This window comes from Toxotes jaculatrix, chromosome 1 (assembly GCF_017976425.1).
Source record: "Toxotes jaculatrix isolate fToxJac2 chromosome 1, fToxJac2.pri, whole genome shotgun sequence".
Lineage (NCBI taxonomy): Eukaryota > Metazoa > Chordata > Actinopteri > Toxotidae > Toxotes > Toxotes jaculatrix.
This window is the reverse complement of record NC_054394.1, coordinates 7,310,927-7,326,698: the sequence shown is the minus strand read 5'-3', so window position 1 is coordinate 7,326,698 and position 15,772 is coordinate 7,310,927. Positions and strand designations below refer to the sequence as shown.

Genomic DNA, 15,772 nt, shown 5'->3' with positions numbered 1-15,772 from the left:
GAAACTATGAATCTAATCAGGCTGCAGGAGGTAATTATTCAGCCTCCTGTAATTGAGACTGAATCTACATTTACCAGCCTAACTTTCTTGGCTGTTACTCCATGAGACACAATGAAAGAGAGAGCCATATTGTGCAATGTTAAGTACTGTTTAAATAAATTTTTTCCTTGAATCATGGGATATCATTACACAAAAGCACCAAAGTCCCAATTAAACAACAACAATTAAAATGTGGCCACCAATCTGTCAATTCAATGCCTGCCTGCACACCTGACAAGCCTTTCTAAAACTTACTATTCAGCCCTGTGATGTGATGAGAGGTACGCCTGTCAGCATCTATGTCATCACTCTCCCTTTGTGATCACAGCAATGCAAATGTAGACATTTTCTGCTCGCCACCGCCATTTTGTCTCATTTGTCAAAAGGCAGAGTCACACAAACAGCTCGTGAACGTAAAACGTGTTAACTAAACCCACCGTATTCACACAGCACCTGTAACGTATCACAGAATCTCCCGCAGTTACAACATCCAGCCAGTCCAACTGATGCCATCACAACCAGTATATTAAGACATAAGACACAATCAGTGTTCTGCAGGCATGATTAAAACTCTATTAATCACAGAGGGATTATCACAAGGAGAGTCGGGGTCTATAGACATGTGTCTGTATGTGAGCGGGGGGTGGGTGGGGGGGTGGGGGCGGATTACAGGGGTCATGCAGCCTCTGTCCCACTGCGGTGGAGGCCAGAGAGCTGAGGCCGGCCAGTTGCCCGCCCCAGCTCTCTCTCTCCACGCGACGGCTTTGTCCATCCCCTTGTTTGACAATTATTTACTCTGCTGTTTAGGACAGGGCTGAGGTCACCACACATACATCACTGACACGAAAACACTGGCTACCCATGTCTCTCCACCCCCTATCTGACCTGTATAGGCACTCACCACTCATATACACTCAAAACACTGGGGAGTATAGGACGACAAGATGGACTAATCAAATGGTTGTCAGTGAAGTGCTGCTGCCATATAAGGCAAGTTGCATACATCTATATATTACATCCTTACTACTAAGGTACACACTGACTGTTCACTGTTAGGTGGACAACACGTTACGCATGTTCTACACATTGTCTAACAACTATGAATCATCACAGTAGTCACTTTTATTTGTTTGAGACACTGGTGATCTAGAAAATGGAAATTATTACTGTGTCTGTGTGTCTGTAAGCTGCTCTGAAGAAAATCAGGAGCCAAACTCTTCAAGTATGGTCCATTATGACTCAACAGCAGGGCAGTTTCTCTGTCAGATTGGTCATAAACACCCACCGGGTGCTTTGGATAAAAGCCTCCACCCAGTGTGACTGGCTACATGAAATGTAAATCTGAATGTAAATGGTCAGCCGTACATTTGTCTCTCAAGCTAGCCATCTCATCTTCCCTCTGTCACTGCTTTTAGAACGTAATAAATGTGCTTCCCCCATTATTATGGGGTGGTCGGTATTTGTGACATCTGTCAGGCTTGTCTCTGGCCTCTCGAAGACAATGACATCAAAAAAAAAAAAAAGTACTCCTACCTCCACTGTCCCCCTCCCCCTACAGCAGTGCAACCTGAAACTGCCTGAAGAGATGAGCAGTCATTAAATACTGCAGAGCTGACATAATGACAGGAAAGATAAAAGAGAGGAAACAAAAAAGGGCCAGACCAATTCTCATCCCATAATGCCTCCCCCAACCCCCAGGCTCTCCTAATAAAAGACGCCAGACCACAGATAGGGCACTGGTCAGCTACAACTTTGCTGCTGTGATCTTCTGTTCACACAAAAGCCTGGCCACCTCGCAGAATAATACCACTCCACTCTTTCTGACGCCTCTGGAAACAATAAGCAGCATAAACAATGCAGCGAAACTCCATTTCACATCATTTTCATAACCTATAGAGAAATGTTGTTAATCATCTCCAGCACACCCATGTGAGGGCAGTGGCTCTAGCTGATATACAATGATAATAAACATACAACTACTACCGCTCATTCTTCTGCCTTTATACTATTGCCCCCAGCATCTCTGTCCTGAGTGTCATTACCAAATGTCCAGGCTCCAAAGCTAAATTTGGAAATGTGGCCTAGAGAAGCACCATTCAAAGACATTTGCCTTTAAATAGACAGTAATAAAATCCAGACACATGATAGTCCTGCACCCTCAGCCCACTGATCAAGCGCAGATATATCCTCTGACACTACCCACTCTTGTGCAACTAAGGCTTTTTATATCATCCACAGCCTGCTGAGCTCTCTTTAACTTGCTACGTCCCAGGCTGTGATGCTAAACCACATGTAGCTCGGCTTGGTTCCCAGTTGGCATTCCCATGCTCTGCAACACTGTGCTGAGGCAATATTTACCTTCAAGAGAAAGTGTACTTGGCACACAGCCGAAACTCTTGGGGTGGGAAGCTGGGGGTGTGTCAGGTTGCTACTGTATACTACATCCAATCTTCCCACCCATCCAAAATACTCATGCTGACCCGGCCAACCACCCACAGCCTCACAGCAGCAGCCCTGCCCCGGCTGACTCCGCTACCTGGATCAGAGCCAAACCAGAGCCTGAGCAAAGCGCCAAGAGGGACAGAGAATGAGAGACACGCACACACACACATACACACACAGAATGTAGCACAGAGGGAGAGTGCTAGTGAGTGTGAACACATTGCGCCTCAGCCTGGCCCTCTGCCAGGACTCACTTAGGAGGATTTTTAGCCACAAAAGCCAATCGACGGTCAACCCTCCACAGAGATTTGAAGTGTCTCACAAAGATACTGCTGGAGAGGTTTGTCCCACAGTCAAGATTAAGCGGTTGCTCACAGCAGGAGGCTGGATTGAGAAATCTAACAAAACACTCAAAGCGAGAGTGGTGAACACTGGCAGGTCTTTTGCAGGTCCTTTAAGTCACAGTGAACTATAGTATTGTGTGCCTGTGTAAGCTCACTAAAAGAAAGACAATTTATAAGATAGGGTGTGACTGTCAGAGGAAAATCTTGAATGAAAATGTACCAAAAAAACATTGTAGATGGAATAAAGGAGCCAGATGGGGTTTGAAGGGCTGTGTTTTCAAGTTGTAACTGGGAAAAGAGCAGAACACAAACTGATGTAATAAGAAGGGAACGGAGTGACAAGGAACTAACCTGTCTGAAGTGATCTTCAAAGCCCCAGTCTGCCTGTCCGTTAGGAGAGGTAGCGGAGTGAGGCCCCGCAGGAGACAGGCCCTCGTCAGGCTCCTGCTTCACTCTGATAGGTGGCGACGCAGCCCTGTGGGGGGCCGAAGCTGAGTAACTGCCAAATGGACGGGCCGGGATGCGGGAGGCGCTCTGCTGCAAAGCGAGGGTCTGCTTGCGGAGAAACTCCAGACCACTGGCACTTCCCTCATCCTCATCACTGCCCTCATCTCCCTCCATCATCTCATTGTCATCATCCTCATCCCCAGAATCCCGGCCTCTGTCCTCATCATCCTCTCTTTCCGAGTCCACGCTGCTCTGATTGGAAACGCGGGGAGGCAATCCGCCACCAGGGACGCCTCCAGCCAGGCTTTTGCCCATGAAACTTGCCCCAGAAGCCCGGGCAGCTGCCAGGATAGCCTGCTGGGCAGCAACCTGCTGAGCATACATGATGTGGGCCTCTCGCAGCTTCCTCTCCTTGCGTTCCATTTCCAGTCGGGCCTGCTGTTGGCGTTGGAGCTGCTCCATGACTGCCTCCAGCTTCATCCCTCCTGTAGAGGTGCTCTGAGGAAAAGCCACACTAGGTTCCTGAGACATGCTGGGCTGTGGGAGGAAGAGAAGGAGTCATGGATGACCTTCCATATACTGAAATCTAATTATGCCTTTATCTCACTGTAAAGGATGAAATAAGACACGTGCAAGGCACATGCATTGACACCTGCCCACTCACAAAAAAAAAATCTATGGAAACAAAGAAGTCCGATTAAAATATAAACTCGCACACACAAACACTGATAACTCAAGTTCAAGTAGTAAAACAATGCTGTGCTGTGCTGAGTGCAAAGTTGTAACTCTTTGCACTCTTTCACTAACGTCAACATTTGAACCAGGAGGTCTTAGCCTGTGTGCAACTGACTGATAAGTTTGAAAATCTACAGCATCACAGCAATAAATCTGAAGTTTTGCTAATATAAACAGAGAAAATGAGAATAGTCCCTGGTAGCTTTGGCTTTCAACGTTTACATCTAAACTCAAAGGCTTGAGAATGTGTAAAAGCAGAAACAATGAAGCAGGAAAGTTAATTAACACTGTTTGTGACTAATGTAAAAAGGCACATCACAAAGTAGCCATACAGCCATACCAAACGTCTGAACCTCTGCTTAAAAAAAAAAAAAAAAAAAAAAAGACGCGATCCTGAAAAACACGTTTAGGGTCTTAGGTAGTTTACACACACAGTGCTTAAAAACAAACAAACAAAACACTAACTAATGTTACACAGAAAACAGTACTGCCGTAGTGAGACAAAATGAAAACGTCGGTAATTCACTTTAAGTATCATTGTAAGTTCTTATATCACAAGTAGCCTATAGTGATTTCTCATAACAAAAGCCTGTTACACGTTTAAACGCCTTCATCAAAGCACGAGGTGAATAACTGGCCTCAACTACTGTACCTTTTATAAAATGGTCATTCATAGAGCCAGTGTTCAAACTAGTCAACCCGACACAGAGATAAACTGCTTCTAAATAGCCTCCAGCGGAAACTTCAGTGTAAATGAAAAGGAGGTTAAACTGGCCTCCAGACAACTTAATAAGACAAACAACCACCCGAAGTGAAAAAGCTAAAAATAAATAAATAAATAATTTACACCTTTTCCGCATTTGGCTGGCTGCCACATCCTCAAAATGCGTTCAAAACGTAGCCTGTGCGTAATAGCACTTAGGATAAGTTCCCGTATAAACAAGCAAAAACAGCCTATGAATGCTGCGTTTTGTGTTTTTTTTTTTCTAGATTTGCATTACTGTGTTGTTGTAAAATTAGAAACGGAACTTAAAAAGTAACCTACCATAAGGTGAAATTAGCTCTGAAAGTTTTTTCCCCTCTTTTTTCCTTTAGAAAACGTATCGTCCCGCATAAAACACGGTCAAACTGCCTCTATCGGGGTTTTTTTTTTTAGCTCGTTACAGATCAGAGAAACGCGATGGGACGCTAAGCAGGACCGCGACTCACCATTTGTGCCTTACTACTGCTTGAATTGTCCACCATCCCTCCTTCCTTGGTTTTATCCTCCTTCTTCCCTCGTTTCTGACACTCGCTCAAACACTTGTAAACACACACACGCGCGCGCGCACGGGGGGAGAAACGCTGTGCATGCACCGCAGATTCCGACTGATCCGCGAGCAGAAAGGCGCTATTTGCTGTCTTCTGTGCGACCTCTCCAAGTGTGGCTGTGTTTCTCTCTCTCTCTTCCCCCAGCGATTTTCGTGATTTTCTTCTTTAATAGAAAAGGGGACCGACAGGAAAATGGCCCGATCTCATATCTCGGAAAGCGCTGAGGTAACTCCCTTCAGTCGTTTTTTTTTTTTCCCCTTCCCTTCAATTGACACCCCCCGCATGGCGCACAACAGCGTTAGGCCCGCCCAGCGACAGCAACAAGTCTCAGAGCCTTTCCAGTTTCATGACATTTCTCAGTAGTTTTACCTGTAATTTATTCATTTCTTCATTCATATACATTCTTTCATTTGTATAATGGGGTATTTAGTAAATGTAGACAATTGGAGCCTTCTGCGCCACGTAAACTCAATATAAAGCTTAAAGGAAAAGTCAATAAAACTTTAAAAGCTTTCTAACTGTGAACCAGTTACATAGCGCCAAATAAATGTAATAAGTGAAATCTATTAATCTATAAACATACATTTTTTTTTATATGGATGCTGCCCAGTAAAGTGTATTTATTATTAGAGCAAATGGTTGGACATGTGTCTTTTTACCAATGGGGACTAGTTTCTCACCAAGTTTTCCAAATACTTACAGTATCACGTTTTTCTCTGAAGGCTACACAACATGAAAGTGATTATGATGCAATGTTGAAATAAAACAAAAACCTCATCGGAAGGTGCTCATCAGTGAAATGCATTGAGTTGAGAATGCAGCATAGCTCCATGCTGCCCCCTTGAGGTACCATCATCTTCAAGAACATGTTTCATATGGTTACTGTGGCTTTTTGTCATCATTTACGGTGATGGAGAAGCTGCATTCACATACGACCTCTGTGCACGGGCATTACAGATTCTGATTAAGATGATTCTTCATAGTTATCATAACAATCAGACACATGAAAGCATAGATAACTGAGTTTTATTTGATAATGTAAACCAATACACAGTACAATCAAATAAAAAAGATTAGTGTTTACCATCATAAAATAACAATTGAGTTATTGCATTTAGCACTCAATAACACTATATTGTCATATTTTTGTATAACAAGCAGATTGTCCCAATAGTTGCATAGTACAGTTGAGTCAAGTGTACTTGCTACTGACCACTGGTGTTAAGTGCAATACTTATGTACATAAAAACATCATGCAGATCCAGGGCCATACACTTTAAATTCTGCTGTTACATTTAAAGCATTTAGCTGACAACTGTATCGAATGGCTCACACTTAGTGTAAGACTAGAATCAGCTTTTATTCCTAAATCGCCCACATTACAACCATGGAGTGCTGGGAGGAGATAGTGTACATTGCTCATATTAACAATGTGATGTTTTCAACACCTAGTGCTTTCATTGCAAAGGTTTTAACAAAATCCACTTTTGAATTTGTGAACTGATCCCAGCTGTGTAGAGTAAAAATCAAGGTTCCTTCTTTTGCTAGCTCAAAACGTTATACTCTTTCCAGTCCTTAGCCTCTTTCTGGTGGTCAAGTGGTCTGCTACAGTATTTATTTATATGACTGTGAGTTTCACCTTGTAACAACCAATATCAAAGCATAAGAAATAGTGTGGTCTACTAGTAAAGTGAAACAGTGGCCACACATTTATCCTGACTTAAAACCTCTATGCACTTAAACAGTTGTGCAATTTTCAAACTGTTTTTATTTTATGTATGTGAAAGGCAAATTACTTTCTAGTTGCACACACAAACACAAAACAGTTCTCCTGAGAAAGTGATCGCTGTCACTTGCTCTGATATTGAACATTTCTTGTTAATGCACAGTTTCAAAACAACAGTAACTAATAGTAAAATATGACAAGGACTGTAACATGAGTGAACAGATACTTTAAATGAAAAAAAAATTATATATTAAAGAAAGCCATTTTCAGCACATCAGTGTGTCTGTTGTGAAAGAAACAAAAACAAACACATAAAACACAAACAGAAAGGAATATGAACTGACGTGTGTAAATAGTTTTACATCTCAAAAGCCTAACAGCTAACAGAGGTAAATATTTACCAAGTCTGATGCAAATCTAATTTACTGTTTTTAACCCACTATTTTTAGTGTTCCCCACAAATATTTAAAAAAGAATAAATAAATATAATAATGCAACTCTGATCTGCCACCCACAAGTACTGATGTATCAAAGATGACACATCCTTTTTAAGAGTTACATCAGATCCTAGATAGAGTTTTAATGCAAAATGCTACATATCAATTTTGGCAAAAAAAAAAAAAAGTAACCTGTTTTTGAATTATTTCTGTGCATGGCAAATTGTTTTTAAAGCATATCAATTTTTAAAAAAAAGACAGTTTAGACATGTACATATCTAACCACAAACAAATGGCTTGTATGGGAATCCATTATACACTGTGTTGGTAATATACTTACCTACAATCTTTTGTAGCAGACTTTTTTTTAAGCGGCAGATATTGGTTTCTGGAACAAAACTTGTGTCCAAGTACAGAGACTGTGAAGTCAAGTCTAATCAAATATCAGTGAATCTATCAAAGCACTTATGTAACTCATCTGCTCACATTTTGTGCCATATATAGATGTGTAACATTTGTTAACTGTAGGTATTACTCTATCTAATGTTGTAAGACAATTTTTCTGTAGGCCGTGGATGAAAAAGTTGTTCTTGGTATGTAGCAGTTTGCTCAATGTCAACGTGTAATGTGTTCTTTGTATTCTCAGATACAGTGCAGAACACATGGAACCAGCAGAAAATAATCCTCGCCCTGGATTATCTTCTGTACTTGTTTTAAGGTTTCTCAGATAGCAGCACTTGCTGAAAAAATAATTAGCATTTTACAGACATAAAGAAATTGACTGGTTTCACTTGCAAAACTACACATCATATTTCAATTCAGTGCTCGGCTTAATTTTGAAAAACATATTCTTTGTATTTTTTGTTCAAATAATAACAAAAATAATAATAATAATATTTTCATATTTTCCCCAAGTGGTGGCCATGTCAGTTCGGAATAAAAAAAACAAAAACAAACAAACAAACAAACAAAAAAAACAAACAAAAAAAACAACCAGTTAATGCAACAGTAGTCAGGGAATGTAAAAGTGAGGTGCCTTCATATAGCAGTTAGTTAATAGGTGTAAAAAAAGTAAAGAAATCAAATTCACCAAAGGACTGGAACATTAAAACACAATACACAATACTTGTATGCATGTCGTGCTTAAAGGCCTGAAGACGTGCTGACCAGACAGGAAAAGACAGTAACGAGCTCTCCACTGGGTCAACAAGGACATAGCCCATGTGATGAATTACCCTCCCACTCAATTTGAAGCAGTGGCATAGTTAGAATTTCCTGTAGTTCTATAAAAAGAAAAATAAAAAAATAGCTTTGGGGTCACAGTGGATAAGGCTTGTTCTTACGTCCATCCGCGTTTTGCTGAGGGTTGAGTGACCTCGGTGCACAAAGTCCTGCATGAACAGGAGTTTGGCTTCTGGGCTGGAAGTACTCAGGCAGCGTAGCCGTGGAGCTGGGTTAGAAAGAAGGCCACAGGCACCAGTGACAAAAGTCAGCAACTGGAACTGGAGCCAACCCTTTGTAAGGTTTCAGTCACGGCACTAGCATCACTGCATGGAGCAAGACGGGCCCTCGGAGCAGCAGCACACAGAGGTCCCCATGGCTTTGGGCGGAATCAGGTCCAGGTCCTCGTCGTCAGGGATCTCATCCAGACGGTAGCCGTCCTGAAGCAGCTGCCTGCTTAAATCAGGATGGACCTGGAGAGCAAAGGGAAGGACCTCGGTAACACACGCTGATCAGAGTAATGTGGTTAAACCTGATGTCTCACAGAGGTTCATCTGTTTATACTGATCTCTTCGTACCCTGTGATAAAAATCTTGACTTCATATCCCAAACTCCATCTCCTCCAAATGTATGGGGATTACTCTGTGCCTTCCTGGGAACTATTTACATATACTTTGTGTATGTCTCTTAGGTATTGTGAAGATTATACTCTTACTCAATTGCAATGTGAGAAAACAGGTAAGACTGAATTTAAGCTTAGCTAAAAGGCAGTGTAAACAACTCTGGCTGCATATCTGAGGTCCAGAAATAGCCAGAGGCTCAGTTTGTGTGACTGAAAACCAGCATTGTAAGAAAATAAATAAATAAATAAACATCAGATTTATTCATGCACAGGCACTCAGTATATACTGCTCCTACAATAAATATGAGTGAATGCAAGCACAAACAACATCTGGCCCCTGTTATAACTGTTAGACGTACTTAAAGCAGTTGTACTTATGAGAACTTCTTTCATCAGAGTTGTTTTCTATTATGTACTTTGAGACAAACTGCTTCCTTTTAACCCTCTACCTAATTACCTTTGGGCAAACATGCACAATTTGGTGGTAACACTATCCTACAAAAATAACTTGTCAGTTTTTAAATTGTGCACATAGTTTTTATTTTTTTCATGGGTGCTAAATTGTGCATTGTGAAAGTTTTGCCAGATGAAAGGCAAAACTTTCAAATACAAGCCAAAGCCATATTTTAGTGAAAGACTGCACAGAGGTCACAAAGATGAAAGGACAAAATGCAACAGGTTGGTAACAACACAAATCATTTTTGTGTATGCCTGTATGGATGGCCAAGAAAACAAATGTTAGCACTCCCACGCTGCTGTAGTCATACAGCCATTTTCAGTGAGTGGTAACAGTGATTCTGACAGCATCCTAAGAATGTCCCATGGGGCTAACTCACCTCAGCTGAAGAGTATCCAGAGGAATACTGCTCAAAGTCGATCTCTTCATCACTGTGGAGACAAGCAGGACAGGTTCTGTCACTCTGATGTAAACAATTTAAATGTGTCCACTGGAAACACAGGAATAATGCCAAATTTCTAACCAGAGATGGCAAATGCCAAGATGATATGATTTAAAGAAGGTACAATATCAAAGGGTGAGTTAAACTTAGAAATTACACATGACTTTTTAATTTGTACTGACACCTTCTTTTTTTCAGTGCAGAGAGAAACTGGCTTTTAGGTTCAATACACTGCCCTCACGCCAAACCTCTTAACCCACAGGAGAAACTGAGTAGAATAACCTTTGCAGGCATTAAGGGTATATATTTTAGATGTGTATGCTTATGAAAACCCCCCAAAAAATCTACTGATGCTACTTCTTAATGTAACATAACAATACACAGTGAGTTTTCCAGTGCTCAGTTTACTGCATTTAGTTGGAATTCAACAACCCTGTCACCTGTATGATTAGTGTACCCTTACCTGTCTGAATCCAGTGCAACCAACGTGTCCTCAGCATGCTGACTCAAAGCAGCGTAGCCCTTGTTATACTTCACCGTCCTAAAGCAAATCAGAAAAAAATGCTCAAAACAAATCTCTCCTATCCAGTATTATACTGACATCACAACAGGCAGCTTCCTCTTTCTTCGTGCCTCCTCTCCTCACCTCTTCGCTCCTTGTCTGGGCTGATGCATCACCGGAGGTCCTGGTGAGAGGGCTTTCTTCTTCAGCGCTTTCCTTGCCATCTCCCTGTGTTTCTCTGTGAATGATCAGAATAAGACAGTTTTCTGGGGTTTTTTTGCTGACTTGGACTGACAGGATAAGGGTGAAGTCAGAGGTCTCATTAGAAGTTTTTGGGGTAACAACACCATGTCTTGCCACCACAGAAGCACTGAGGACTTGAATCAGAGAACTGGGAGGGACCTTCACTCGTACTGATTACCTGTTAAAATGAACACTTTACCGAATCGTTCAAAACCACAAAAACAGAGCTCTGATTTATGTAACTCATCTCAGGAATACATCCAGTATTTAAGTACAAGTGTATTGGTAAAACTTTATTGGTAAATCCTCAAACAATCCCACCAAAGAATATCTCTGAAAGCTGGTGTAGGATGAAAAAATATTCAGTGCAGGACCTGAGATTTAGGATACATCCAACACACACTCAACAAGGAGAACAAGTGCTTCTTTGTAAAGGTTTGATATCACTACGTTATGATAGCTAGACACCTAAACTAAATTCATGAAGATGTCTCGTAGTTTGCCAACAGCAGTTATTGGGTGGATTCAACACATTTAGAGGATTTCCTTGCATATATATGCAATATATGCTTATATTTTCAATATAGGCGTCCTATCATTTTCCACTTAGCAGAAACTTGAAAAGATTGAAGCAGCCCAAGAGGGTTTGCTAAAACCGGCAGGAGATAGGATGATTTTCCGAGCTACTCTGTTGGCTTAATAAAAATAACATATGCACATTTACTGGAAACTGGTGAACATCACATATAGTCTAACAAATTATTCTGGTGCAGGAATAACCATGACCTAGCCGATTCTTCTTTCCAATAAACACAATTTTGTGTTTACTCAATATACATTGCAGTGTATTTGTTCAAGTTAGGTTTAACAGGTAGCACAAAAGAACCAACCAAAAAGTCAATAATGTTTCAGGAATCCAGAGGATAAACTCAGTTCCACTACATATTAGCTTTCCCTTTCCCATTTACTGAGTGTAAACACATATAAAACAGAGACACAGGAGTCTGGGAAATATGTCACGTGTTTTATGTAATGCATCTCTAGGGCTTCACATGACAAATTCAAAGTGTGGTGGCTTCCCAACAACACCTCTTATCTGTGTAGAAAGTGTTTTGCAGATGCCAAGTGAATACGGGAATCAGAATCGTACGTCACTCTGTAATGTAATGCAGACATTTTTGTTGCAGAGATCTTGATAGCTTACAGTTATGCAGTGCATCCTGATCCACATAACACAAGGATATCAGGGTCTTGGATATGAAGGAAGCAGTCAGTGAATGACATAATGTGGTGGACTAGGTAGACACACCGTTAGTGAAACCAAGGATGTCCGAGTCTTTCAGTGTCATATGACTCACGCTCTGTTGTCCTGCCAGTTGCACATTCAATACTCTTTAACTGTCCCATTTTGTGCTGTGTGCAACACTAGCTGAAAGATATGATTGTGGAAGGACTTCTGACCTACAGACCAACATAATAATGATCAGTTCACACCATCAGTTATGATGAGTCAAGAAAATCCTTACGTAGTTTGAGGTGGATGGCTGGAGCTCTGGACATGATGTAAGGTCCTCTTTTCTCCACAGGCCTGATACCTCCATCAGCAGTCTTAGGTCTTGTGCCACTGCTAGGCCCCTATGGTTGCAGAAATGAAAGTGAAATCTGTGGCTCATATTCATGTATGGTTGCCAAATAAAGGACAAAACAATAATATGATAACTAAATGACATCATGTGATATCAAAATGACATGTCAAAGTTTTAAGGGGGTTTTACACAAACTCCAATGCCTAGTCTTCATGAAGGAAATGAGTTGATGTGTGTCTCTTGCAACGTAACGATTTCGTTTGGTCTAAGTCAGCTTCAGTCTGTCACCAATAGTAAACACCAACATTTTCCCAACAATCCCCTCGGTTTAGAGGAAGTGACAGTTAGGTTGATCAGTTTTAACGTAGACGTAACCGTCTCGAAAATAATTTTGTGGGCATGTCTCATCCAAAGAACTGTCAAAATTACAGACAAGGCTAGTTAGCTAGCCTCCCTATCGCCATGTAGTAGCTAGCTTTAGCCGCACTAGCTTTTACGGCAAATGACATTACCGACAAAACTTGTGGCTCCGGCTGCGCCTCCAGCAGGGTGTCCCTCTCCGGTTCCTCTATAATATCGTTCATCATCTTAGCGTTTAGTTGTCACAATTTACACCCGAACACAGCCATGATGACAGGTGTCCCACCGGTGAGGGACTTGTTGTTATCCTCTGGAGGAGGTAGGCACTTCTCTTAGCTATCGATGCTATAATGCTATCAGTGAAGGAAAGGTTTTACTTTACTTCCGGGGAAAACTTACAAAATAAAAGTAAACATCATGTACAAGGAACGGCATGCTAGGATGTACTGCATGGGCATGGTAACAGTTGTTAGGCTTGAACAAATGCATTTTAGCAGTACGTAATCCTAAGACGATGTTAATAAAAGGTCAACGACATTAATTTCTTCGTGCTGAACACAAATTACACTTCATTATAACCTTCAATTCAACAAAATAAAGGCAACTAAATAATAAACCCCAAGTTATGAAAAAATTAACGATGAAAATGTATTGTATTGGAAGTTGAGCTAAAAACTTTATTACTGATGGCTCAAAATGAAAGGCTTAAGTCATACAAAAGAAGTCTGAACAATGAAACTGGAAAGACGCCTAAATTCCTGTCTAAGAGCACAAAAACGAATATAAAAACATAATGTAATAAAGCAGCACTGCCACTTTCAGCCACCACAAAGAGTCAAGGAAGCTCATTGGGGCCAGCATCAGCAGCTCTGCCAGAGTTTCATCCAGACGCTCTTCGCGCATCACTTTGCAGTCTTTAATTATTGCCAAACACAGCATTGAATATGCAGACAAACAATGGCCCTAATCACTCTAACTAGTCAGCCGGACTCTGAGGGGAATGGAACCCGCAACCATTTTCCTTTTTCCTAATTCCAACTCAGTGTGGCGAGGGACATTAAAGGGAGGATTGAAATTACCCACAACGCCACCTGGGGACTTGCACCCCACGAAATTCCTAGCGTAAGGACTTAGTAAAAATAAAAGACAGACAGGTACATTACTGAGAAAGAGGCGTGAGTCGAAAAGTATATTCATGTATTTAATAATCTAAATAAATAAATGAATAAATTGATTAATAAATAAATAATAAATAAAATAAAATAAAACAAAACAAAAAGCCGGGACTGGAACTGCTGGAAAAGAGAGAAAAAGTTTACAGACTCTGAGGGGAATCGAACCCCGGACCGTCGCGTCACCAGCTCTCCTCACTAACCATTCGGCCACGGCCAATAATTGGCTTTAGTGAAGGCAGAATTCTCCGCTCCCAGCAGTGCAGGTGCTGACGTCAGGTCTGCTCTCCTGCCGATGGTGACTGCGGGGAACTGACAGCTTTCTGAATTAGGAGCCAAAGATCTTGAGCTGCCTTTTTCCTTATTCTAACTCAGCATGAAATTGCAGATGCTTATTAAACATTATTCAATATTATCTGCGTTATACCTGAAAATATTTATTGTTATGACAAACTCACAACACTCTTAACATTAAACAATCGACGCCTTTCTAAAATAATGGCCTAAGTCATTTTTTGACCAAATTAGTTTTTTTTTTTTGCCTAAATCATCTCCTCATAATGCTGGCCTGGCCACCACTGGTAAAATTTCCTACATTCTCGCTTGAACAGAAAATGTTATTTTTCCCCTGTAATATAATGGCCTATGTCAAGAGTGTGACTTAGGCCATTTTATTTTGCCTAAGTCAAAAGAGAGTGTGACCTAGGCAATTTTACAAGCTCTTCAAGATGGTGGCGTCTTCAAGAAGAAAGATCATCAGTGTGATGTTTGTGTTTCCTTCAAGTTCATTTTTTTTCCTCATTAATGTACACACAGCACTCCATATTGACAGAGAAACACCAAATTGTAGACATTTTTATTTTTTTATTTTCATTTATTCAAAAAGAAAAAGTGAAATATCACACGACCATAAGTATTGAGACCCTTTGCTCAGTATTTAGTAGAAGCACCCTTTTGAGCTAATACAGCCATGAATCTTTTTGGGAATGATGCAACAAGTTTTTCACAACTGGATTTGGGGATTTGGGGAAAATTGTCTCGAAGCACTTTACAGAGACCCAGAGTCTGACCCCAGAGCAAGCACTTGAGGCGACAGTGGCAAGAAAAAAACTCCCTTTTAACAGGAAGAAACCTTGAGCAGAACCCGGCTCATTTGGGGGACCCTCCTGCCGATGGCCAGGGTGGGTGAAAGGAGGAAGGCAGGGTCCATTTCAAACTGTCCTTCTCTGAGAAATTGGTGTGGGAAGCACTGCCACAGAGGGTACAGGTGCCAAGTGAGCCGATAAGATGGATAAGAATGCTTCCATGTGCTCTGCCAATCAAGGAGAGAAAATTCCAGGACCTCCAGTCAATAAAACATGTCATTCCTGTTGAGTGTCATCACTTCTTTGACAATTTGCCACATGAATATGCATCAGTCAAGCACCCAGCAAAGAATAGCTGGAGGGAGAAGTGAGGTGAGGAGATGCACATGTCTCCTCAGCTTCCTGTTTACTTAGTTTCTTATGCTATGTTGGTCACAAAGTTGCAGGTGTATAATTGCCTAAGTCACAAAGGCATGTTCAATAAATTGCCTAAGTCATTTATTTCTCTTACGTTATATAACCGACTGATAGTGTTATTAGTATTTTAATAGTCATGAATTGTCATAACCTTTAGGGGTGAAACCATAAATAAATGTCATAT

The 15,772-nt window shown here is 41.1% G+C and overlaps 2 protein-coding genes across 3 annotated transcripts in view; both read right to left on the bottom strand.

Moving 5' to 3' along the window:
- LOC121185911 (AT-rich interactive domain-containing protein 3B-like) overlaps positions 1-5,519 on the bottom strand; it is a 46,999-nt gene extending 41,480 nt beyond the window's left edge. The window contains exons 1-2 of one of the 2 annotated variants that reach the window (XM_041044554.1): positions 5,053-5,519; positions 3,177-3,809 (exon numbers count right to left, since the gene is read on the bottom strand). In XM_041044554.1, coding sequence (XP_040900488.1) covers positions 3,177-3,809; positions 5,053-5,055 — 636 coding nt within the window. In that variant the 5' untranslated portion in view covers positions 5,056-5,519. The remainder of the gene's footprint in view (positions 1-3,176; positions 3,810-5,052) is intronic. The other variant, XM_041044468.1, reaches the window with a different exon arrangement.
- An 809-nt stretch (positions 5,520-6,328) lies between these two features.
- Positions 6,329-13,278, bottom strand: fam219b (family with sequence similarity 219 member B). The gene is made up of 6 exons (XM_041042787.1): positions 13,067-13,278; positions 12,495-12,603; positions 10,870-10,963; positions 10,687-10,764; positions 10,161-10,212; positions 6,329-9,175 (listed from the first exon to the last, which is right to left on the bottom strand). The coding sequence occupies exons 1-6, from the start codon at positions 13,139-13,141 to the stop codon at positions 9,026-9,028; spliced, it is 558 nt and encodes a 185-aa protein (XP_040898721.1). The 5' UTR covers positions 13,142-13,278; the 3' UTR covers positions 6,329-9,025.
- Between the last annotated feature and the right edge of the window lie 2,494 nt (positions 13,279-15,772).

Bases quoted from the DNA above. Each gene is read 5' to 3' on its own strand.
- fam219b (XM_041042787.1), bottom strand. From the start codon at position 13,141: ATGATGAACGATATTATAGAGGAACCGGAGAGGGACACCCTGCTGGAG. The intron at 10,765-10,869 runs GTGAGGAGAGGA...GATTTGCTTTAG, and splicing joins CCCAGACAAGGAGCGAAGAG to GACGGTGAAGTATAACAAGG. The intron at 9,176-10,160 runs GTGAGTTAGCCC...TTTGCTCTCCAG, and splicing joins CTGGATACTCTTCAGCTGAG to GTCCATCCTGATTTAAGCAG.